Below are 24,902 nucleotides of genomic sequence, written 5' to 3'. Positions count from 1 at the left end.
TTGAGATATGGTGAAGATCTCCTGGTGCCCTCAGTGTTCTCCTCAGAAGGTCCATCCTGGTTGTTGCCCTGCAGAGGGTACACAGAGAGATCCCATCTGCTGATTCCATGTCAGCAGAACTTGTGGAAGAGTCCTTCATTGTCTGCTCTGTGCTCAGAGTGTCAGAGCATAAAAACTGACACAGGCAGTGACAGTGTTTACCTCAGCATCACTTGGCTTTATTTGTGCTGTTTTCAGTTAAATGCTGTCATTTTCCCCATAGTTCAATGACAGTTTTAGAAGTCTTGAAGGAACTGAAACAAGTGCCAAATTCAAGTGCTGTTGGCTTTCTTTTTCTTTTTGGGTAGGTGCTGTGACAAAAGATTATGGACCAAAATAGATTTAAACCATTGTAAATCCATCACTCCACTTATGCTTAGCGGCATTATTAGGAGACAGCCTGTAACCCTTGATCTTAGCTGGACAAATATATCTAAAAAGCAGCTGAGCTGGCTTATCAACAGACTGCCAGGTAAGTGATGGCTTTTTTGACTGCTTCACCAGATCCTAGCAAACCAGTTTAGATGTAAACTGTTATCTCTGAGGATTGTGTGAAGGGGTCCAGGTGTCCGAAAGGAGGAGTACATATATAGGAGCAGAGCATCAGCATGTTAAAATGAGCATAAAACGAGTTTCGTTGCGCCTTCTTGGCACTGTAGTAAACCAGTTTGAGGCAGGTGTTGGCCGACAAGTGCTGTGCCTTTGCTGACTGGTTCAACTGAGGGATGCTGGGGGTCTCATTCCCCATCCCCTGTAGTGGAGGTTCTGGGTGTGGGGCAGAGGGGCAGCTGGGTGGGGGAGCTCCTGGGGTTCCTGCATGCCCTGGAGCACTGGGATGTGTTGGAGCAGTGCTGGGCTCAGCTCGGCCTATGTATGGTAGCAGATCACTGAGTGCCTCTCCACAAATGCCGCGTGCTCAAATCTCTTCTGTATCTGCAGGTCTTCGAGACCTGCTGTTATCAGGGTGCTCATGGATAGCAGTGTCAGCACTTTGTAGTTCCAGCTGTCCTTTACTCCGAACTCTGGACGTGCAGTGGGCAGAAGGACTGAAAGACGCTCAGATGAGAGACCTCCTGTCACCGCCCACAGATAACCGGCCAGGTAACCGGCGGGAGTAGCGCGGGCCGTCCCATCTGCACTGTGGCATGCTCTGCTGCTGGTCCCCCTGCAGGAAATGGGCAGCAATCCCTGCAGCTAGTGCAGGAAATATGCAGCAATCCCTGCAGCTAGTGCAGGAAATATGCAGCAATCCCTGCAGCTAGTGCAGGAAATGGGCAGCAATCCCTGCAGCTAGCACCGGTGGGGTTCTGGGCTTTGTTGGCACGTGAGGTGGTTAATTAGTGACGTGCAGCACCTCGCTGGAAGCCACTGGGTGATGAGTGATGTTCTCTGGCTGCTGAACAGTCGTCTGAGCCACTGTGCTGGTTTTCTGTCTGACTTTCTTCTCTTCAGGCTGCAACGGGTGTACTTTAGAGAGTATGGAAACACTTTCTTCCAGTTCAGGGAAGGAGCAGTTCTGTGGGTCATGCCACATTCGCCCGGATATCAGCTCAGGTGAAATTTTGAGCAAATCAGATCTGCTTTCTGGCATGCACTGCACAGCCTACTGCTTATTCCCGACCTGTAATTCCGCTGGGCCCCTGCAGTTACTTTTGTCCCTTTCGTTTTGAAATCAGGAGGTGGTTTTTGTCCACGTGCCTGTACCAAAAACAGACAAGTGTTCCTGCTGATGTCCCCTCCAAAGCGACAGACAGGCAAAAGCATCTGAAGTTAACTCAGGGCGGCGGTGTTGTGTGTCACAGTGCATTTCATGTAGATTTGCAGATGTCTGCGGTGCGGGGCTCACAGTGAGCTGCTGCTTCTGCTTTCCAGGCCAGATCGACAACCGGAGTAAACTACGGAACATCGTTGAGCTGCGCTTGGCCGGCCTGGATATTACCGATGCGTCTTTGCGGCTGATCATAAGGCACATGCCTCTGCTCTCCAAACTCAATCTCAGTTACTGTAACCACGTGACAGATCAGTCTATTAACCTGCTGACCGCGGTTGGAACTACCACGCGGGACTCATTAACAGAAATTAATTTATCAGGTATGCAGCGCAAACTCAGGGGAGGGGAGGAGGGCGGGAGCGTCCCCATCAGCACTGTTTGCTGCTGGTGTTGGTGATCCTGAGGCTGCTGTTCTTCCAGGCCCTGCCCTGGCTGAGCTGCCTCCCCTCCATGCTGGGAGCTACGAGTTGTTACCTCACTCATCCTCTGGGATTTATGAGCACTGCTGCTCTGTGCGCCTGGAGCGCCTCATCCCATCAGTTACACAACCATCATGGGGAGCTGAGAGCTGCAGGAGGGCTGGTTGGGGCAGCTGGTGTCAGCATAGCACAGGAGGAGAGGAAAGGGCCGATCAGGTCAAATCAGAGATCAGAACATGGTTACACTTCTCTCCCCTTTCCTCTTTTTTGGCAGACTGCAATAAGGTGACTGACCAGTGCCTGTCCTACTTCAAACGTTGTGGAAACATCTGCCAGATCGACTTGAGGTACTGCAAGCAAGTGACAAAAGAAGGCTGTGAGCAGTTCATAGCAGAGATGTCAGTAAGTGTTCAGTTTGGGCAAGTGGAAGAAAAACTTCTGCAAAAACTGAGTTAGTTAAAGGACACGTGTAAATACTGGGGCGAGGCGGGGAAGGGACTGAGAACATGTAGGGATTTTATTTTCAATTGGGAACTTGGAATATCGGAAAATGCCGTGATGGGATTTTACAACTCTTGTGGAGAACAACACGAAACTACCCACGTTAAGAATCTCAACTTGTGCCACTAATTCAGTCTACCTGGGATGTCCTGCACTGGCTCTTATGCAAATCCATAAGGCGACTGTTATTGATGCTAATTGATCACACCCGGAAGAAGACTGACCTCCAAGAAATACTGTTATTTAAAGTACCACAGCATGTGCTTGGTAGTGTAAATTTGATTTCTGCTTTTCATTTCTTAAAACAAACAAACAAACAAAAGTCGGTGTCATTAAAGTGGACCACGCACTGCATTTCTGCCTTCTTAACACGTTTTGTTTTGTTACATCTTACATTATGCAGAACTATTTTTGTACAAAAATTGTTTAAAAATTATTTATGCAATGTTTGAATGCATTACCAGTGTTTCGGTTTTGATTGCCAATTTTTATCTTTACTTATGGTAGGAGAGAACTTAACCTATACTTCGTAGACAGTATCTATCTACAAACGTGCCCAGGTCAGGAAAAGTAGGTTAATACTTTCAACTTAAAGCATGTTTTAATGGAAGTTTATATCCTGCTTTGTATACTTCAGAAGTGACATAAGCATGTTGTGGAAATAAGGTGTAAATTATAGTTGAAGTTAAAAAAAAAACAAAAACACTTTGCCAAGTTTTATCTGTATAGAAATCACCTTTTTCTCAAAATTTTAAAGATTCCAATTTCAGCTTTTGCACATAGGAGGGTTTCACTCTGTAGCATGAGCTCTTGTACTCAATATGAAATTAATTTATACAGTGAGTCCAGCAGTAGAATAAATGGTCAAACGTAGTCTCTCTTTCTTTGAAGTGTGAGTTGAGTTCTCATTTAAGGTTTATAACATGGTTATTTCCTGATTGTAAAATTCTGCATTCATAAGTGCCATTGTTGTAAGGTGTTGTTTTCGTAGACCTTCCTGATGCAGTTTTACCTTTGTTGAATTTGTATAAACAATTGTACAAAAACAGACTCTGGCTACGAGGGCTTCTGTTCCAGCTCGGGGCTGTGCTTGGACTTCAGCTGTGTGCAGTGGCTGCAGTTGTGGAGCTACATGAGCCCTGCAAGCAGCGATGCTCCCTGCTGTGGTACCGGCCTCCTCTGCCGTGTGCTGTGCACAGCGAGGGCAGCCGTCTGCTCTTGTCCCACGCAAGACCCTGAGCAGAGGCCTGTGTGTAGGAACCCCCTGGCAGAAGGGTGGTTAAGGAAAGAGACGGAGGCTGTGAAAGCCCATCACAAATCTTTATTAAGCTTGTGTGGCTAACGATCAGCATGGAAGTAACATACGGTACGTTTGTCATTAGCTTACCCACCCTACGGAGATTCCGGGAATTAAGTATCGTTAAAAAGTTACTTCTAAAAAATAAAGCCATTGAGAGGTTTGCTCCCTTCTGAAAAATGGCCAGCAGTGTCTTCAAGCTGCATGTTTTGTTCTGAGGAGGAGCTGCTTTCTCATTTTCAAGCCAGCCATGTAAAGACGAGAGAGCCGGACTGACAGGTGGGGTAGCAGAGGTAAGAATTACCAGATATTAAAGCCTTGGCAAAACGTTTTCTTACCTCCACTGCTTTGTTAGCATGGGGGAAATTCAAAGGAGAAACTGCAGCTTCAGCTGAACTTTCTTTCCTCTTTTTTTTGTATCTTTTAACCATGAATTTACTCCTACTCAAGCACCAGCATGGCCGTGCTTGGACACAGGGATCCTGTCCCCTCATCTGAAGTGACTGTGCAGCTCTGTCCCCTCAGGAGGCTGCATGGGCAGCCCCAGGCACTGAGAAGGGCTTTGTTCCAAGACGACGACAGCAGTGCAGGTATGCAGCAGCTGATGGGAAGCGGAGTAATAGTGACAAGCCATAGAGAACGTTGTGAATGTGAGGTTTTAAAGATGAGGTTTCCTTTCCCCTATCGTTAACCATTCCCCCTTAAGGTTAGCAGTTCTATACATTCCACGTGTTAGCAGCAAGTAGTTTCATGACCCTGATTAGTATTCACAGTAATATCAGGTTGTCGGCACATGAAATACAATCATCACATTAGATTAATAGTCACTATAGGCATGAGTGGATTAAGAACCTCAGTACGGTTTCCTGTACCTCCTTAGAAAAATATTCCTACACTGAAAAAAACCCACCCACTTAGTAAGCAGTATTTGGATACCACGTGAGAGCCCCACAGAGCGACCAGGAATGGCCAAGGGAATACAGGGCAATGTCTGACATTCTGAGCACAGCAATCAATGTCAGATTGCTGCTTAAGGTTTCCTGTGCAGGTACAGTTAAGGGCAGTGCTTTCTGGAGTCTTTAAACTGGTAACACTGCTCCAGGAACAGTGTCAGTTACATTCTATATTTGTATAATTACATAAGAGCAGAATATTGAACTGATAAGCTCCAAAGGACTAGACAACGTAACGCAAATATGGTTGAGCAAAGGTGGTTTCTGTGACCACTTGCTGAGTACTGGATGCAATAACAAGGGCTGATATTCTTCAGAAGAGAGCAATAACTGCTGTAAACAGTTTGACCCGAACAGTCTGTGGGTTTAAGGTCAGGCAGCTCTGTCACTGCACGCACAGGCATCACACCACTCTGCCCGACCGTCAGATTAATACGCTGTAAAAAAGTGTTCAGAAGCTTCTATGTCCTGATGTTCAAAACGTTGTGTTTGAGAATTAAAAATCAGATCTATGCCCCAGCGCTCAGCACTGCTGCCCACAGAAATCCTGGTAGCCAAAGGGTGACTCAAAGGTGCTTTTGGTCTTGCTTTAAGACTTAAAAACATGCACAGCCCGTACGACGTACTGCCGGCAGATGGGGCACTCGCTCATTCTCTTGCCGCACTTGGTGCAGGTCACCATGTGGCCGCACTCCAGCAGGACGCAGTCGATCACTGCATCCATGCAGATCCGGCACAGGTTGTCATCGTTGTCGTTCAGCTGTACCTTCTCACCCTCTGAAAAGCAACGGAGAGGGAAGTCACATTCAGGCCCTGAAAACACTTAAGCCCCGGCACCAGCTAAAAGATACAGACAGGTACTTCAGCATCAAGCTGTGTTGCTCCATACTTATAACTGTTTTCTAACTCCCAGCTAAGAGTTAATTCATATTCCTTAATATTCACCTAGCTGTGAAGCAGCCCTGGGCTGAGGCAGCTCTGCAGTCACTGCAGTTGCCTGTTGCTCACACCCTGCCTGGTAGATGTAAGAATAAAGAGCCAGGCAGGAATTTTTCAGGCCAGCAGCGTCACCAAGAAGCTGTTTCTCCCACTGTATTTTGTTAACAGAAATCAGGCTGTGCGTGTACCACAATCACACAAGTAAAAGACTCCAATTGTTGAGCACAGAGGTCGGATGAATACAAGTCATTGAGCTGCAGCCACAAAAACACCTTATCATGAAAGCATGGAGAGAGACCAAACCACTTGAACCTGGACTTCTGCCACTGCAGCTTTTAATTCTGTCCCACAGTAAAAGACCTGAATTACTTTGGTCTGTTGACAGCTACAAGAGAAGCTCTCTTGCTAATGCCTTGTGAAATCTAATGCAGGATGTGGAGGTGCCAAGTTTCGTGTTCTCTGAGGAACCAGTTCTCAGCTGTGTCATTTTACCCCCCATGTGAAAGCTGAGCTCTCTGAGCTTTGGAAAGTAAATCTTTGAAAAAACAGCACAATTCCTGGAAAGCCTTATTTACACAGCAGTACCACGTCCAGCTATTCTACAGATACAGCTCCAGCTGGGAGTTATGAGTTGTTCCACAAAAGCAGAACAAGATAGACAACAAGCTGTCCTGCTGCGAAACCGGCTACCGGAAACCAGAAAGAAAAGGTAAGAATTGAATATAAACCTACGTGTTTTGTGGTTTTCCTCGCTCTCTTTGTACAGCCTGCTCACTTTTTCCACGAGTTCCCATTTCTCACAGCATCCCGAGTAGTTGACAAAATTACACGCCAGGATCTCCTTCAGCTGCCGAACACTCAGGCCTTCGATGTCCTCCAGACTTGAAATATCAGACAGAGAAGCTCTTGCTCGTTTTCTGGACAATCCGGGAGTCTGAAACACACAACCATGTTTCTGGTAAGTTTGAAGCACTGCATTTTTCCATGCTATCACAGGCTACATTAAGCTGCAGCAGTTTGACTGAAGCTTTACTCTTTTCAGAGCAAGTATTTACAGATGTGTTATTAAACACAGCTGATTCCAAAAGAACAGAGTGTGGTTCTAAACACTGACAGGCCTGAATGCTTTGTGGTGTCACATGCAAAAGTTTCTTTGCACAGTTCTTAACTCACCTGTTCCTCAGCACTTTCTTCTTCGTCATTATTTATAGAAGATGTTTCAGTTTGGCCCTGTGTACAAAATGGAACTAATCAAAACAAATACAAAATAAGAACAACCTCCCCCAGCCTCCTCTAAAACACTTCCCTTCCTCCCAAACCAATCGCAGATGTTTTAAAGTTTCATTGCTGCAAATCATTATCGACTCAAGGCATCCCTATCATCTAAGCGAGCAGCCTTATCTAAACGTCTTCCGTTTCCAGATCAGAAACAGAAAGGCATTTTCCAGCCCCCCAGGCTGCACCAGTTGGTCTGTGTTTTAGTTCAGTGTGATGCATATCTAGTAAAAAAAAGACAAAAAAAGATTTTAAAAGCCACTCTATGATAAAGCAGACGTTAATTATTGTACCCGCAAAGGTGTCCCATTTCCTGTGCTTCTGTTTGCAAGTTCTCCTTGAGACGACACCGACATAGACATAGAAAATGGATGAGTAAAAAACCCAGAAGTCTGTGATCGAGATGAGCGCAAGCTACCAGCGTCCATATCCTCCTCAGGGCCCAGGCCATGGTGGCACAGCACGAGATCCACCAAGTCTTCTTTCTCCCTGCAAGTATCTGTCGGTATGTTTCTGAGGACGAGGTACTGACGCAGATCCTTGACTTTCAACCTCATGAGCTGCGGCCGCTGAAATGCTGTTTCTTGCAGCAAGTGACAAGTAGAGCATCTTCGGAGATTCTCTTGTAAGACAGAACAAACCGAGCAAAAATCCTTCTTGCAGTCACAGCACACGTGCTAAGAATGAGAAAATAACCACTCAGTTGTGTCGTAGAAAGCAACCCTACGGCCCTGCTTGTCCCTGCTCCACACTGCATCGTTTACTGCTGGCCTTTCATGGCTGATTTAGATATACATTGGTTTTAAGAGTTAAGTCTAGAGAACTGCCCCATCAAATAGTTCTGCAGCTGTGCCAAGGTGGAACAAGACAGCAACGAAAGGGGAAACTGAACAAGACCGAGGAAAGAAGCTTCAGAGAATGAGGTCAATAGGCCTAAATGGACAAGGTCATGATGATGGACAGTCGTCATATGCAGAAGTAACACAACAATCTCAATTTTATTTGTCTGGAAACTTAATTAAGCCACCAGCTTGGCCCCAGATGAAATGAGGCCACTGGAACACAACAGCGTTTAATAGAATTAAACCTGTTTAACAAACAGTATTTCACAGGAAGAAGTCATGATGCTGAATTGGTAGTGGTTAAACTTCTCTGTTTTGATGTAGTTTGTTCATTTCAGTGCCCCACCACTAATGTTGATATCATCTTCAAACACAGATCTGTTTTAATAGCCAAGATTCTGTACCTAAAACACGCGTCTTACAAATAGGATCAGCACATTTCCAGGTCAGCTCAGATGCAGCGTGTCACCAGTCAGTGACCCTCAGATCCCTTAACTTCTAATCCTGTCTGACGTTCGTTTCCTGTGACCTCGGGATGAGGCACTTTCTCCCTCCCTGACCATCTGAGTCAGTTGTCCTTACTGAAGGAAAAGATTATATATATATGTATATATATTTGTATCCCAATATACCTACAGATTAGTTTATATTAGTAAAAATATGATTTAAAAGGAAATTACTCACTTTTTTCCTAAAAACTGAGAAGGGAAGTCCACAGGCTTTGCAAACCACGTTGGCAGCAGCTGCAGCTGGGGATGGACACGATGAAAAAGCCGCGTTGGGTGCAAAGCGGAACGGACCAGCACCTGCTGCAAAGCCCGACTGCTGGCCACGGACAGCTCCGGTCCCCATGACTTCATTCAGCAACCCGCAGCACGAAGCCCACATGGAAGTAGCTCCTGCCTGGAAGCATACAGGGAAAAAAAAAAAAGGAAGGACACTTAATATCTTAATTCCCACCTGGTGCATGTCCTGCTGCCAAAGGGCTTCGCCGTTCCATCTGTCATCATCCCCGAAGTGCTGTGCACATCCCCGAGCACAAGGAATGTGGCACACAAACACCTGTGCAACCCAGCTACCACCCAGTGCAGGTAAGATTTGCTTCTGAGAGGCTGAAGCGGGCACAGGGAGCTCCTGTTGCAGCAGAGTTTTGCACAGAAATGGCATGGAATTTGATGCTAACAGTCAGCTGTAGGTGAAGGACAAGAGCTGAAGGGATGAGAGCGAGTGGTAAACCAGCTTAGTGTAAGGCTGTCCCCTGTAGGACCCCCTCCAGAAGGAATTCAGTTCTTTTATGACTCACAGTGAAACTCTCTGAGAAACATTTCTGGATCTTCAAACAAACAAACCAAACTTAATCCCAAACTCATCGTGCTCTGTTTGTTTGAGAGGGAAACACCTTTCCTGCCCCCCTGGACCTGCTTTGCTTTTCTCTTACACAGGGTCTAACAAAACTCAAGTACCTCTGAACAACCTTATTCCACACTGACAGCATGTTTGGAGCCCTGTTTTATCTCAAACACTGCAAAGATATTCTAGATAAATACATGCAGTTCAGTGCTACTTTTTTATCCTTGACAGCCTCCAGCACCAGATTCTCTATCAGATTTCTACGTCAAGCTGGAATTTGTAACCCACACTGCTCGGGTCACACACGTAATTACAGTCATGTGGCTGACGGAGACCTATTAAACCACAACAGGAACCAACAGGAGCACACTGGGTTCTTGTCAGAAGGAAGCTGAGTGGTGCAATTATCTCTTAAGTATAAGTTTTGTTTGCTTTTTTTTCCTTAGCAATTCTAAATTCTGTTTTGTTGTCTTCCTTTCAGGACAGCAGCCTGGACAACATCCCATCAAGCATAAAGACATGGATATTGGGTTTGAGCCTGCAGCTCTCCATGCAAACCTCAACCAAGCAGGGCACGTGTCAGCACAGTGATGGCACTTCAGCCCTCACAGTGACTGCTTTCCATATGAACACACGTGAAGGAGAAAAGCTCTGACAGGATTCCTTACTGCGGTGCAGAGAGAAGCTTTCAGGCACAGAACCATAGGACTAAACATGTTCTACAAGGCACCTGCATAGACATGTCATTAAGTGTGCAACACAAAAGCACCTCTTCAACCTACACTACCCCGGTGCTTCACTCTTAGTGCTGTATGCTGACACCGCAAGTGTTGCAATGCTAGCAGTGCTGTCAGTCCTTCTGCTTCTAAGCTCTGCAACACCGTGGGCAGTAATAACATCAACCAGGCACTTTGAGAGCCACATTCACACCAAGTACAACCAGGAACCTTCACACAGCAGAGAAAATCCTGCAGAGCTCAGGGCTCGACTGCCCCTGGTTGACAGGCTTTATAGTTAAAAACAGCCATAACAAAAACTGCTGCACGTCGATACACACAGAAAAACAAAACACTGCAGCAGATGTGTCAGAACCCAACCTGCTGTGCTGCACAGCGCCCAGCAACAGGACAACAGAACCAGGAGGAGGGGTCGCAGCTGTTACCCCATGGCCTTACCGGGCTGTTTAACACTTGGAGAAGTGGTTTTGTTCAGGAAGCTGTAACAGCTCAGACAAGGCGATAAGCTCAGGGTAAATATGTATCAAGGAAGTTTCAATACATGAATCTGCTAAGTACTGGGCACAATATACATGTTACAGTTGCTCTAAGAGTGGACCCATGCAGGTGAACGGCAATACAACACAGCGTGTCCTTAATTTTCTCCTTAACCTCAGCCTGGCACCCTCCCTATGAGACCAACCCTCCCTATGAGACCAAGCCAGAAAGCACCAACACAAGCCAGAACTGAGACACTAAAACAAGCAGCTTCCTCCCTAGGGAGCTGATCACAGCCTGGCCAAGCAGCCAAAGCCCTTCCAGCCATCCCCATCACTCTTCCCTTTCCTCACGAGCCTCCAGCAGCTCCTCCACCTCCCCGACACCCCGAGGCCGTACAGAGCTGTCCCACACACGGAGGCACGAATTGCAGCTGACGGTGAGACGTGGGGCCCAGCGGGCTCCGTTAAGGATCGGCTTCACCTCCGGCCGCCCTCGGTGGAGGCCGCGGTGTGAGAGGAGCGGAGCCGCGGCGAGGCCCAGCCCAGCCCCGCCCCATGGGGGTCCCAGCCGCCCCGCACTCATTGCAGCCGCCCCGGTCCCCCCCCGCCGTCCCATCCAGCCCCATCCCGTCACCTTCATGGCCGCCCCGCTCCGCTCCGCTCACACCGCGCCCTGCCCGGGCCGACCCCCGCCCAGCGCCGCGGGACGGCTCACGGAGGGCGGGCCTTCCCCGGGCGGCGCGTCCCATTGACTGTGATCATGGCGACGGCAGAGCATGGAGCCAATGGGGGGAGACGAAACGGTACCGAGGGCGGCCATGAGGCGGGGACAGGCGGCGGCCCTCAGAGATGGGATCCGAGAGACTAAAAAGGGTCAATATTAAAATCCCACACTGCCATGTGTGCTTTGAGATGGCTTTATCTATCACCCTGTCTGAGTTTGAGCCGTGTCTGCTGTTCTTTCACAGGGAACTTGCAGCTCGGTGGCTGCTCGGTGCCGTTGCTGAGCTGTTCTAAGCCTCTGTTATAAACCTCACTGAGCTCCGTGCTGTGCCAAGGAGCCATTAAACATTTGTGTTATTAATGTGATATTAATTATTATATTTGTGTTATAATAGGATGGCTCAGTGCTGCCGTGGGGTGACAGCGATGGGGACCCAGTGCAGCTCCATCATCCCTATGGTTCGATATGAACAGAGCGATTGTTCTCAGCAGGAATCACCGTTTGTTTTCAGTGTATCCAGTTGTGAATCACAGAGTCACAAAGGCCGGCAGAGCTCTGAGCTCATTGAGTGCAATGCATCCACAGCCAAAGGCTTATGGCACTATATGAGAAAAGGAAGAGAAAAGAAATGGGAATGAGATGGGAGATGGGATTGCTGCAGTGTTAGTGGTGCTTTGTTTGGAGACACGATGGACACAGACATGTTGTTACACTCGCACCTCCCGGAACGTTTCTCCTCGGCTCATTCTTCCAGCCGGCCCCGAGAGAGCAGAGCACAGATCCTCCTCTCATTGGTCACTGCGCCTCTCACGTGACAGAAGCTTTGGCGTTGATTGGCTGGCGGGAGTATCCGGTTTCCTGGCGGGATTCGTCCGTGTGGCGCTATGGCGAGCGTGCACGAGAGCCTGTACTTCAACCCGATGCTGAGCAATGGCGTCGTGCACGCCAACGTGTTCGGCATCAAGGACTGGGTGACGCCGTACAAGATGGCGCTGCTGGTGCTGCTCAGCGAGCTGGGCCGGGCCGGGTCACAGCTCGACCAGCTGGAGCGGAGGCGGCTCAACCGGCTGCTGCTGCCGTTACTGCAGGTGGGGGCTGGGCCCGAGGGGCGCTGAGTCGTGTTGTGTCGCGCTGTGTCGCGCTGTGTCGTGCTGTGTCGCGCTGTGTCGTGTTGTGTCGTGCTGTGTCGTGTTGTGTCGTGTTGTGTCGTGCTGTGTCGTGCTGTGTCGTGCTGTGTCGTGCTGTGTCGTGTTGTGTCGCGTTGTGTCGCGCTGTGTCGTGCTGTGTCGTGTTGTGTCGTGTTGTGTCGCGTTGTGTCGTGCTGTGTCGTGCTGTGTCGTGTTGTGTCGCGTTGTGTTGTGCTGTGTTGTGTTGTGTCGCGTTGTGTTNTGTCGCGTTGTGTTGTGCTGTGTCGTGCTGTGTCGTGTTGTGTCGCGTTGTGTCGTGCTGTGTCGTGCTGTGTCGTGTTGTGTCGCGTTGTGTCGCGCTGTGTCGCGCTGTGTCGCGTTGTGTCGCGTTGTGTCGCGCTGTGTCGTGTTGTGTCGCGCTCTATCGCGACATGTCGCTGTTATCACCCCCCCAGGGGCCGGACGTGCCGCTGTCGCGACTTCGCAGAGTCATCGAGGAGTGCTGCCCCAACATGGCCGGCTCCGTGCGCATCAGGTGGGCGGGGGGCTCCGGGCCGCCCCCATGTTAGTGCTGGCACTGTGACACATCAGGTGCTCGCTGCTGTTTGGCCCCTTATCACCAGATAAAAGTGATGTTTGTTCATTGTCATTCTTTAGGTTAAAGCTCATCGCAGAGGGAGAACTGAAGGATATGGAGCAGTTCTTTGATGACCTCTCGGATTCATTCAGTGGAACAGAGCCAGAAGTTCATAAAACCAGCGTTATAGGTGAGGAGCTGTTACATGGTGGCGGTCACTCAAGATACAGCTTTGCATTGCTTTGTATTATGGAGTAAAGACCATCATATAGTCTTTCCTTTTACTCAGGTGTATCATATTAACCAATAATATTCTGTAGCGTTACCTCTTCCTGATATTATTCTGTGATCTGACCATCTCTGAGTTTTGGCTCTCTGATCTCTGGGAAGGGAATGCTATAATACAGCAAAGAATAAAACTGCCACTTATGTTTAAGTGTCATAAAAGAGCTGTTCTGAAATCTTCTTTAATGCTCTCTTCAGGCAGATAACAGAATGACAATCATGTACCAAAGTATATTCGTAATGCTCAAGTTGGAGTTACTTAGCATTGGTTTCAATGTTGATTCTAGGCTTCCCTGCTAAAGAACGATGAAACAAAATTAATCAGAGGTTTATACTTGGCAGAACTGACATTTATCACTTGACAGACTGAGATGAGACACTTAACAACATTTAAGCTTCTATCATGATTTCAACTTTCCTCTCTGCAATAAAACCCTTTCAGACCAATGTCATAACACGTGTTTTCCTTTTCAGGTCTGTTTCTGCGCCACATGATCCTGGCATACAATAAACTTTCTTTTAGTCAGGTCTACAAACTTTACACTGCACTCCAGCAGTACTTTCTAAATGATGAGAAGAAATGTGGGACTGATGAGAATGATATGGAGCTGACCAACACAGAGGAACAGGATGGGAAAATGGAGAAAGAAGAGCTTGATGTACCTCTACGGTAATCTATTAATACTGAAATCTTTTCTACTTATATCAGCAAATTATTTGTATTTCAGATTACAGCTATATGCATCAAAGTAAACTTTGGCGTTGTCCAGCTTCTATCCATGATTGTACCCTGTTAAATGCCTTCCTGCTTGTAGAGGAGGGGGAGAATGGGACAGTTGTGTCACCTTTACATTCAGAAGCTCTATTCAAAGGTTCTGTCTTTGTGCTGGTGGGGTTGAAGGGCCCTGAGGAGGTTGTGTTTGTTTGGGTTGTTTTTCCCAGCTGAGCGGCCTTTCTGTCTCCTTGGTGCCGCCGTGTGGTGGCATTTGTAAGTGGCAGCAGTTCTGCTCTTGCAGAAGATGGCGGTGCTGCGTTCTCGGGCTCACATAGTGAGCTGCAGACTAAAGGCCGAGTGCTGCCCACCATTCCCTCCTGCACAGCCCACTGCAGAACGATTTCTTCCCCTGTTATGCTACTGTGCGATGTACTAAAGCTGTTTGAGAGATCATTTCAGCTTCCAGTGCAGGAAAGCTCCTCTTTGAGGAAAAGCTGAGCTTAACATTTTTGGTTTCTCTTTCTGCCCCTCCCCAAACAAATAAATGTTCATTGACATCAAATGTGAGAAGCAAACACTGAGACATTTCACTTGCTTGAAAAGTGTTCAGCTTTAAGAATAGTCCTACAAGTATTTTGTGTATCTGTGTACTTAAAGATGCACTTTATAAATGGTATTTTAGTAGGCTTGTGTTTATCCAAGCTCTGCTATAGCTAGTGTCATACTGTGGTTGTTAGCATCGAGCTTTATGCTGTATGCTTGGGATTTACGTTGCAGAGCAGCTGTTTTCTGCAGTGATGTATGCGACCAAAGTGCCAGTTCATTTCTTTCTGAACAGCTTCAGAAGGGGAGAACAGAGCAAACCATTGGAATATGCCACAACAAATCTTATATCTGCTGCTTTTTAGTTTAGTTTTCATGTGTATTTAGGGCGACATTCAGACTGACCATGGTCTCAGTAGGCTGAAGATTGCAACAGCACCATGTGAAATCATTTGGGCTGCTAACTTTGATGTTGCAGATTTTACTCTGAATTAAATTTTCTCTTTTTAATTTCCTTTTATGCCTCTGAACTTACAGTGTCTCATAAAAGCTCATAAGGCGAGAGTGTCTGATAAAATGTGTTTCCTTGCATTTTATTTTATTGCCCCTTTCTAACAGGAGTGCTTTTCAACAGGGAAGAAGAGATATCTTGTAGCGGGCCTCTTTCCCAGAAACAAGCAGAGTATTTTCTTTCTCAGCAGGTACGTTAATTCTGAATAATTTGAGTAAGTGATCCGTGACGTGATTTTCACCTTCAGTTTTATCCAGTATCAAGCAGGATGTTTTCTTAGATCTGTACAGACTTGCTGATTATCCTGCATGTAGTTGCTCAGTATGAGCACTTGAGCTTAAACGTGTTTTCTATCTAAGCATGGGCATTGTATGATGATATTTCATCCGAGAAGGTCACATCCATTCCAACTCTTGCTTCAAATTTGCTGTCTGCTGAGTGCGTAGTTGTGTTGATAATTTCAGCAGATAAATATTAAAGGAGCAGAACTACGTGAGTACAACTGTCAGTAAATGCTCTGCATACTTAGGATAGTTTGCTAACAAAATCAAGTCTGTATCATATGTGATGTTTCACATACATTTTACAAGTTTACAGTGACTTATCAGTCCCATTAGGATCTTTACTATTAAGCATTGTTGAATCTGGCATGGTTTTGCTTTTGTTTAGTTTTCTTCTCACAAAACAAATAAACAGATTAGGAAATATTCATGTAATTCCAGCAAGCAATCTGTTGAACTCATTCTTGAACAAGAAGAATAGAACTCTTTCCTTCAAACAGTCTCTCAAATATGCTTTTATTCTACCCGAGCTCTCTGATCTCTGGTAAGGGAATGCTATAATACAGCAAAGAATAAAACTGCCACTTATGTTTAAGTGTCATAAAAGAGCTGTTCTGAAATCTTCTTTAATGCTCTCTTCAGGCAGATAACAGAATGACAATCATGTACCAAAGTATATTCGTAATGTTGGAGTTACTTAGCATTGGTTTCGATGTTGATTCTAGGCTTCCCTGCTAAAGAACGATGAAACAAAGGCACTTAGTCCTGTATCCCTACAAAAGGAATTGAACAACTTGTTAAAATTTAATCCAGACTTTGCTGAAGCAGTAAGTATCTTTTTCTTCATCCCAAATGGTTGTAAAGGGATTTCTTCATATTTTCAGGGTGGAATTGTTTGAGAGTGTTTGTTTTTTTTCCTATGCTGAAATGTGCGAGAAGCTGATAGAAACATGAGCAAGTTGCATGTAAATATTCAGTAATTCAGACAGAAAGTCCTGAAGGTACAGAAACCTTAATTAAGCTGAGCACCTAAAACTTGCCTGGCTTGATACATAGATTAATGCTCTTGGTTTTGGTGGGACTGTGTCAGCTCGTTTTTACTGAGCTAAATCTAATAAATTTCCAGCCTTATACTTCCATAGCCTGAAAATGGCTAGGCTCAATCCCTGCTGATTTTGATGACTTACGTTCATTTGATTTAGCTAAAGCTGATGTTTTTTCCTTTTCTTCAAATTTCAGCATTATTTAAGCTACTTAAACAGTCTCAGAGTGCACGATGTCTTCAGTTCAACACACAGCCTCCTGCATTACTTTGACCGTTTGATTCTCACCGGAGCAGAAAGCAAAAGCAACGGGGATGAGGGTTACGGCCGAAGTCTGAGATACGCTGCTCTGAACCTGGCTGCACTGCACTGTCGCTTTGGCCATTAGTAAGTCAGAACGTAGTACTGACATCTGTCTGGTGATTACTGACAGGTAGACTTTTTGCTCAGTGTGAAGATCTGTTTGAGCAGAGAAGGGAGTTCTCTAATATATATTTGCCATGGTTGGGTTGGAATTTTCTAGTAATCTTGATTTGTTTAGGTTTCTTTTTATTTTGGCATTTATTTGGTTTCCATAATAACTGGGCTACTAACAGCCCTGTAAGAGCTGCTATTTGTCAGTGTCCCATTGCAGCCGTTTCCTAGGGGTTTAAGTTCCCAATTGCTTTATTTCCATGATCTCAGAAAGGTCAATGGACACAAGTGCTTGTTTCCAGCTGTGTTCTCAAGAAACTATTGTAGTTTTTTCTGTCATATACAAATCAACATACAGCTGGTGATCAGGAAAAAGAATAACTAAAAAAGCCACCTAGGGGTGGGCTGTAAGTTTATTGGTAAAGCTGGCCTACCCATCTCCATATATGGTTTGCATTCTTTGACTGCTGCCTGGGTGAATCCTGTGGAAGGCCTGGAGATGGCAGGAGATGAGGGAATGTTAACAGCTCTTTCTGCATAGGCCGATGGTTAAAGTTGCTCCTGCCCAAGCACTAACCTGGCACTTTGGCACGTGCTTTAAAAGCCTGCATGGGGATTACAATTGCATTTTTGGGGTGGCCTGCAGATGCTGTCTTGCTCATTAACCTCAGTAATAGCGAATGTTGCTTGATGCTAGATGGAAACCGGAGGCTTTCTCCTTCAGTCTTTTAAATCAGTTTTCTTTTGAGTGCAATATGCATTATTTAGATTAGAATTTTGTACTGTTGTAATAGTGTATTTTAAGCACCAGGGGAATGCTAATATGTTCTTTTTTTTGTTTGCTGGTAGTCAACAAGCTGAACTTGCACTTCAGGAGGCCATCCGGATTGCACAGGAGTCTAACGATCATGTTTGTTTGCAGCACTGCCTGGTAAGATAGCCGTGCTGAATGGAGGGTAGGTCACCTTTGTCTGTGTTATCTGAGCCTTTGCTCAGTGAACTGTTGCAGAACTACTCTTTCAGTAACATCTGATCAGACAGATCAGTAATCTAAATATGACAGTCCCACAGTGGGGTGATGGATCACCCGGAGCAACAACTGCTGGAGAATACGGGGATCTTGGGATGGATTTGTTGTGATTCAGGGGTACTTCCAGGAGTTGTGGTCAGAGAGTTACTCAATACTGAGGTCAAAGTTTAGTCTTGTGTGTTTTAAAGAGACAGTATTTCATAAACTTTCTCCTTACTGTCTGCTGGTTTTCAGAGTCATTGGCCTTTTCAGCAAACAAAAAGGAAGAAGGAAAGAGTTTGTTTACTCTGTACTTTCTTCTATAGTTAACACTAGTGTTATCAGACTAGGGATGCTGCTTCCCACAGCTGACTTTATAATGGTGTTTCTGGGCATAACTCTGAAACCTTTCTTTCCTAGAGTTGGTTACACATCTCAGAGCAGAAGATATTTGATAGTTGTGTTCTGCTGGAGCACTCAGTAAACAAATCCTTACACTTTGGTTTGCCGGTAAGTCCATTTCATTTCTCTTTAACTACGTTCTAGGACAAATAAATGCATGTGGGTGGGTGCGTGGGAGGGTTTGTGGGTTGGTTGTTTTTTTTTTGGCTGGTCAAAATTGTTATTACAAAATAGGTAATTGGATTTAAACCAACCTATTTTATGCTCCAAAAATCTATTTGCTTCTATTTATCTTGAATCTTTGTATTAACAAAGTTAATCCAAAGTTCAGTTGCTTATTGTGAGCGCATTATTGCGAGACTTGCTGTTCTGGCTTCTCACCTGTCCTATTTCAGGCAGGAGAACTTTGTGGCTGCTAGTTTGTTACTGTGCACCATTTAGGACTTAGGCATATCATGCCATCTGCTAGTGCTCAGGGGAGGTTCTTCACCCTCAGCCTTCCCTGAAACTCAATGCTGATGCCTCTGGCAGCGCTTTGAACGCATATTCTTGCATGGCTTCATTCCAGCTGTGAAGTCTCTTATGGCAGCTTCCCCCTTAGATGGTATTGTGCCCTGTATCAGTTGGCTGCAATGTCTTTGTTGTGAGAATTATTCTAAAAGGAATTAAATTCCTGATGTTGGGAGATGAGAGCAGGTGTGGCCAAGTGGTGGGGAAAGAGAAGGAAGCTCTGTTTTCACAGCTGTTTAATTGGTGGAGAAATCCAGGTACAAGTCCAGTCATCCTCTCTAAGACTACTGTGTGGGGGCGTGGAAGTTACCTTTCATATCTATCAAAATGGCATTCATCTGTGTGTGGGTGTGTGTATTTAAAGAAATGCCTGAAGCAGTGTTCCTTTGTCTGTGCTGAATAACATCACATCTCTTTCTTTGGGTTTCTTTCTTAATCTATGACTCTTGCTCTAATGTTCTTTATTGTCTTTCAATGATTTTGGATTTTTTTCCCTCTCCCCAGTACCTTGCTTCCCTGGGAATTCAGTCCTTGGTTCAGCAAAGAGCTTTTGCAGGAAAGGCTGCCAACAAACTAATGGATGCCTTAAAAGATTCTGATCTGTTGCACTGGAAACACAGCTTGTCAGAGCTTATTGATATTAGTATAGCACAGAAGACTGCAATTTGGAGATTATATGGCCGCAGGTACTTTGTCTCTTTTTAACTCCTGGGTTAGAGCACTGTGCTTGTTAGCACATAATGCATTTTTGAGTTATTTATATAGGTGTAACAAGTAACTGTGTGTCTACAGTGCACTAAAATAAAGCAATCAGACTGTGATTCGGTACAGGCTGGATGCAATTACTTCCATTCTCTTGTGTTCATTTAGAAGTTGTTCCGGAGAAGAGATTGAGTCTCCATTTAGTAGTGGCAAATAGTGCCTAAGTCATTCCCATGTCCCTGTTTTCAGCATTACTGTTCTTAGACCACTTGCAGCTTTCAGTATGCAGTACTTGATGTGCTTGCATAGTTTGGAGTTCCCAAGCAGCAGCTGTTTTAAAGGTTCTCATTCTCCCCAGGCCCCTGGAGTACCCAGAAAATCATTCTGTAGACCACAGTCATAACATGAACTTTAAAAAATGATGTTTGTTGCTTGAAAGCTAAAAGATGTCTCTCTTGCTCAAGCACCATGGCGCTTCAACAAGCCCAAACACTGCTGAGCATGAACAGCCTGGAGGCTGTGAATGTGGGTGTTCAGCAGAATAACACAGAGGCATTTGCTGTGGTACTGTGTCACCTGGCTGAGCTTCATGCGGAGCAGGTGAGTTTTACGGCTAGTTGCACAAAACGTCATTTGGGTGTGGGTGGTATCAACAAAGTGTGAGACTTGAATCATGTTTTGTTCTGCCGTTAATGTCTGCACTGGGGGCGAAGAAAATATTGAGCTTGTGCCTGGCAAGTTCTTGCTGTAAGGGTTGTGTTAAAATCGAGGGGAGGGGTGCTTGCCCTCCTCTATGTTTATCGCTTCTGTTTCTGTATTACAGGGCTACTTTGCAGCTGCTTCTGAAATACTGAAACATCTAAAGGAGAGATTCCCTCCCAATAGTCAGCATGCACAGGTAGAATGCATATAAGTTAGCCTTTCTATTACGTAACTGTTATACAATAGGATCTAAATTCCACTGCGTCTGAATTCATGGCTTTTCTCCTTATGCCTGGAGCCGTACGTTTACTGATTTCATTTGGCTCGTGGCCCCACCAGAAGCCACGTGGCATAAACTCTACAAAAAAACATGAAAAAGATGTGTTGGTTGTTTTAATAGCCTCCTAAGAACAAGCTGTTTACATAGAGCTGTAATTGACAGAGGAACGCGTCTGCTCCATGAGCACATGTAGAAATTAAATAGTCTACACTGATTTACAGCTTCATCTGTTTAATTAGTGGTAATTATTTTGATATATGACACTTCAGAAATAACCTAGGGGTCATCTGTTGTGCAGCACTGGAGCACTCATTGGTATATCAGTCTAAAACGTGCTATTTACATTGAACTCTTCAAGATTCTATGCAATTAGTTTGATCTTCCTTTCTTTGCTGCGGAACAAGTCTGTTATTTTAAAGTGTTAGTCGTGATTTTAATGCTTTTTTTATTTAAGGTGCAATCAAAGAGGTGAACTGTAGTATTGAAACATTGCCCCAGACCTAAGCATTTCTGTTGAGGACTGTAACTTAGTATAGACGGTAATTGGACAGTGGAGTTAGTTGTGTCTAGACATAAATGTCCCCAGGGGAAAATAAAAATGAAGTTCCAACTTGTGGTTCGAAAATGAGCAGGTACAATTTCTCAAACTTGTTCCTGGATGTTCTTTGTTTAGCTTTGGATGCTGTTCGATCAAAAAATACAGTTTGACAGAGCCATGAACGATGGCAGATACCACATAGCGGATTCTCTTGTAGCAGGAATTACAGCACTTAATAGCATTGAAGGAATGTACAGGTAAGTAATCATAAATCTGCATGTGTTTGCAGGTGTAGATAATGAAAAATAAAAAGGAATGATTGCTGGCAGTCATTTGTGTTAACGTTCTCCCCTTTGCAGGGTTAATTATTATCACGTTGTCCAACCTGCAGTGCTTATTCCCTTAGTGTATGTCCCACAGTCATCATTTTTAGTTGCTTTTCTTGGCACTTTAAAATCAGAAGTAGCATCAGTGAAGTCCCTGTTGTTCTAGAGCTGTAGATTTAGCCTGAGAACAGAAAACACTCCTTCAAAATCTGCCATGGTAACTGCGCTCAAACCTTAGCACAATGCAGAGTTTTATATAAGATAGATCCAAGGGATGTAAGGCCAAGTCTCAATTCTGCTACAGTGTGAGCTTGAGTTATATCTTCACCTGTGTCCTAGTTTACACATCTCCAAAGTGGGACGATACAATTTTTCTACTTTCACCTTAATTTGTTCTTGTTTCTAAATGAAAATGCTAGGAACAGATAGGGTTAAAGTTTGCTGATTGCCAAAAGTAAAGAAAATTTGCAGTTGAATGCAATTGTTTTTAACTGAGGCCAAACACCTAAAACACAGCCAATGGCAGTGAGCCGGCAGATCCGCGTTCAAGCTGTGGGACCTGATGGTTGTCCTTCTGGAATTGGACTGTCTGTTATTCCCTGATCTTTAAATATGCCACACATTACATGGGTTTGGGCTGCTTTTGCACATCTCCCACAGCTCTGTGTTTGTCTCTTACTTCCCTGTTCTCACTCATTCCCTCTCACTCTTTGTCCTTGTTGGCTTATGCCAATTTTAGCTACTCTACCTCAGATCTGTTTTTCTTCCACAAATAATCTCTTGTGCTTTCCAGTTTGCATGCCCTCCCACTTCTGCTCCCTATTTGGCCCTTGTTTTTGTCAGTCCCTGTTTTCCATCTAAAGCTGTTTTGTGAGTTTGATCCTTTCTGCCTGAGAGTTGTCCAGCTAGCAGAGGTTCTTGGTTCTTGCTGTTTGTGTGTGTAGCATGAGTGTGTTTTGTCAGAATGCCGTTTTACAGTCATAAGAAACAGAGGTCATGAAGCTGAGACCTGCTTTACTGTATTCTGAAGAGCAGAATTATATCTCAAATGCAGAGTTATCAGTGATGTTTTCTTTCTACCACGGCAGAAAAGCCATTGTATTGAAAGCCCAAAATCAGATGTTAGAAGCACACAAGCTTTTACAGAAATTGTTGATCCACTGCCAGGAAATCAAGAACACCGAGATAGTGATTAGGTAAGAATGCTTCATTTTCAGAGTATTAAAGCCACTTTGCAGTGATTAGAATGGGCCATTTCCATTTGTCTGTGTGCAGACTTCAGTATTGCTCAGATTACTTAAAATGATTTGGGGATTACAGAATAATTTCGTATGTTAAACATGGCGTAGAGGAATCCACAAATCATTATGGAATTGAAACCCAGCAACCTCACTTAAACTAAGAGGTTGTAAATTTAAAGCTTCGTGGAGATTTATGGAAAAAGGAAACAATGCATGCAAAATAAATAGGAAGTAGAAGCATGTATGTAGTTGTGCCTTTGTGCTAAACTACGGAGTAGTTACTGTGGTTTCCCCTTTTGTCAGGAGAGGACATCTCCTCTTAAGAGTACAACTTAAGTTTATTGTATATGCAGAAATGTAACGCATAATAAAATCAGTATTGTTGTGGGTAGAGTAATTGTTTGGGGAACAAGTGGACGTATTTCATCAAAAGAAAACAGCTTGTAGTTGTTTCCCTCTCTTTTGGTTAGCGTGCTGCTGTCAGTAGCAGAGCTCTACTGGAGATCTTCGTGTCATACCATCGCTTTGCCTGTCCTGCTGCAGGCTCTTGCCTTCTCTCGAGAATATAGTCTGCAATACTTGGCTTCTGAGACTGTGCTGAACTTGGCTTTCTCCCAGGTGTGTTTGATTTGTGTCTTCTTGGGGTCATAGGGCACTTTCTGCTGGGGATCTGGATGCTGGTTTTGTTCCTGGGAGGTTTAAGAACATTGCAATTAAACTATTGATTCTGATGAAATATATTCTAAATGTAAAATCTTATGAGGAAGCTGAAAGCTGAGTGCCATGTTCAACAGCAAGATGGGCAGCTATTTTATGTAATCAAGCAAGCATAAATTGGCCCTGCCTTCATTTCTCCAGTTGTTATTTTTATGCTGTTTGTTTGGCTTTCTAGTAGCACAGTTTGGCATGTGCCTGAATTGTAAATAATGCTTGTCATGGAGTTGGGTTACGTTGTTTTTTCTGAGCTGGCAGGTTCCCAGTTGTCAGCCCTGGCTGGGATTGAGAAGCTGTGCCTGATCTTTTCAGATAGTAGCTCGTGTCTCCTAAGGAGTTCTGATTTACAAGACGATTGTGGGGTAAAAAATAACATCCTTGTTATTATTCTGTTAGAAACAGATTTGGTTTATGGGTTATGGTTCTTCTGAGAAGTTGCTCTCAACCAGTGGATTCCAGTATTAGAACAACAAAGTGTTTCTCTTTCAGCTGATCCTTGGCGTTCCTGAGCAAGTCCTGAATATTTTGCACATGGCAATAGAACCTGGCTTGGCCCATGGAGCTGTGTTAGACAAAGGCTGTGCCATGTTCTTGGTGGCCAAGTGTCAGGTGGCTTCTACAGCTTCCTACACTCAGCAGAAGAAGATTGAAGGTAACGTCAGGGGTAACGCTTCCCTCTGAAACTGAGCTCCCTTGAAATGTGCTCTCCAGTGTGTATGTTGAAGTCCCACTGCACAATCACTGCTAACAAAGTCTAAACAATATAATGGAGTGTGTTAGCTAGTGATCAATTAGGAGAATTAATTAGGAAGTAGTTGTTCAAATGATGCAGCATTTATAATAGAATGTTGTCTATGTGCATACTTCAACACCCATACTTTGCAGCAAAGGTTGAATAACAGAAAGTAGCTGAAAGGCGATGTTGCTAAGACACAAATTGTTTTGAAAAGCTGAGGAATTCATAATTGGGCTCCTTAGAACTGAGCTGTGTTGCTTGGAGTTACTGTGATATTGTTTTGTATATGGCTATCCCCTTTTTTTCCCAGCTTTGGAATCTGCTATTCTGAATCTGAACGAAGCTAAGACGTACCTTGCCAAGGTGGACTGCAAGGAGCAGCTCAGAGATGTTCTTTACTTCCAAGCCCGGCTGTACCACACACTAGGCAAGACCCAGGAAAGGAACAAATGTGCCATGTTGTTCCGTCAGCTGCACCAGGAACTGCCCGCTCACGGGGTCCCCTTAATAAATGCCTTCAAGTGAAGCCTTCAGAGATGAGACATGTTTGTTTCCCTCTTTTGTACAGATGTCTTTTGACCATATTCAACCGTCTGTGCTTCAGAGTAATTGCCAATAAATCACGGTCTCCTATGGAACAAGACTGCATGTGTGACACAGGGGAAAGCAGAGGTTTCCACCCATTTCACTTCTGGTCTGTGCTTGAAATTAAGAATAAGAATTGAACCAAGAATGTTAAGAGAGACTGCAGCACCAACACACAGAGGGGAGCAGCACAGTCACGATGAAATAATACCTGTTCTTAGTGCTGACGTATTTGGAAGCATTGCTGGCTTTGTGAGCTCGGGTACAAAAAATAGTGGGAAATGTGGGCGAGGCTTTTGTGCTCGGTTTCAATGGTATAAAATGGAGAGTCTCAA

The 24,902-nt window shown here is 44.8% G+C and overlaps 3 protein-coding genes across 15 annotated transcripts in view; 2 read left to right on the top strand and 1 right to left on the bottom strand.

Annotated features, from left to right (window-relative positions):
* KDM2B (lysine demethylase 2B) overlaps positions 1–3,780 on the top strand; it is a 99,298-nt gene extending 95,518 nt beyond the window's left edge. For 11 of the 13 annotated variants that reach the window (XM_015877687.2, XM_015877690.1, XM_015877696.1 and 8 more), the window contains 5 exons: positions 348–511; positions 979–1,140; positions 1,492–1,593; positions 1,912–2,130; positions 2,504–3,780. In XM_015877687.2, the coding sequence (XP_015733173.1) occupies positions 348–511; positions 979–1,140; positions 1,492–1,593; positions 1,912–2,130; positions 2,504–2,685 (829 nt within the window). In that variant the 3' untranslated portion in view covers positions 2,686–3,780. The remainder of the gene's footprint in view (positions 1–347; positions 512–978; positions 1,141–1,491; positions 1,594–1,911; positions 2,131–2,503) is intronic. The other 2 variants (XM_015877699.1, XM_015877691.1) reach the window with 1 other exon arrangement.
* A 251-nt stretch (positions 3,781–4,031) lies between these two features.
* On the bottom strand, positions 4,032–11,345 carry RNF34 (ring finger protein 34). Its single transcript, XM_015877710.2, has 6 exons — positions 11,237–11,345; positions 8,721–8,939; positions 7,488–7,871; positions 7,093–7,149; positions 6,652–6,853; positions 4,032–5,757 (listed from the first exon to the last, which is right to left on the bottom strand). Exons 1-6 carry the CDS (start codon positions 11,240–11,242, stop codon positions 5,570–5,572), a joined length of 1,056 nt encoding a protein of 351 aa, XP_015733196.1. The 5' UTR covers positions 11,243–11,345; the 3' UTR covers positions 4,032–5,569.
* A 768-nt stretch (positions 11,346–12,113) lies between these two features.
* Positions 12,114–24,902, top strand: ANAPC5 (anaphase promoting complex subunit 5). Its single transcript, XM_015877700.2, has 17 exons — positions 12,114–12,414; positions 12,909–12,988; positions 13,111–13,220; positions 13,790–13,985; positions 15,208–15,274; positions 16,091–16,192; positions 16,605–16,795; positions 17,672–17,753; positions 18,252–18,341; positions 19,248–19,429; positions 19,910–20,045; positions 20,269–20,343; positions 21,101–21,222; positions 22,380–22,487; positions 23,003–23,150; positions 23,736–23,898; positions 24,293–24,902. The coding sequence occupies exons 1-17, from the start codon at positions 12,211–12,213 to the stop codon at positions 24,505–24,507; spliced, it is 2,271 nt and encodes a 756-aa protein (XP_015733186.1). The 5' UTR covers positions 12,114–12,210; the 3' UTR covers positions 24,508–24,902.

The sequence above is a fragment of the Coturnix japonica genome, chromosome 15 (genome assembly GCF_001577835.2).
Source record: "Coturnix japonica isolate 7356 chromosome 15, Coturnix japonica 2.1, whole genome shotgun sequence".
Classification (NCBI taxonomy): Eukaryota; Metazoa; Chordata; class Aves; order Galliformes; family Phasianidae; genus Coturnix; species Coturnix japonica.
This window is presented reverse-complemented; position numbering and strand designations above follow the sequence as displayed.

Excerpts from the sequence above, each read along its gene's own strand:
- RNF34 (XM_015877710.2), bottom strand. Across the intron at positions 7,872-8,720 it reads TCTCAGTTTTTAGGAAAAAA|CACGTGTGCTGTGACTGCAA; the intron begins GTGAGTAATTTC and ends TCTCATTCTTAG. Across the intron at positions 7,150-7,487 it reads GAAATGGGACACCTTTGCGG|GGCCAAACTGAAACATCTTC; the intron begins GTACAATAATTA and ends TTTTGTACACAG.
- ANAPC5 (XM_015877700.2), top strand. The coding sequence starts at position 12,211 with ATGGCGAGCGTGCACGAGAGCCTGTACTTCAACCCGATGCTGAGCAAT. Across the intron at positions 17,754-18,251 it reads TTTGTTTGCAGCACTGCCTG|AGTTGGTTACACATCTCAGA; the intron begins GTAAGATAGCCG and ends TTTCTTTCCTAG. Across the intron at positions 23,899-24,292 it reads TCAGCAGAAGAAGATTGAAG|CTTTGGAATCTGCTATTCTG; the intron begins GTAACGTCAGGG and ends TTTTTTTCCCAG.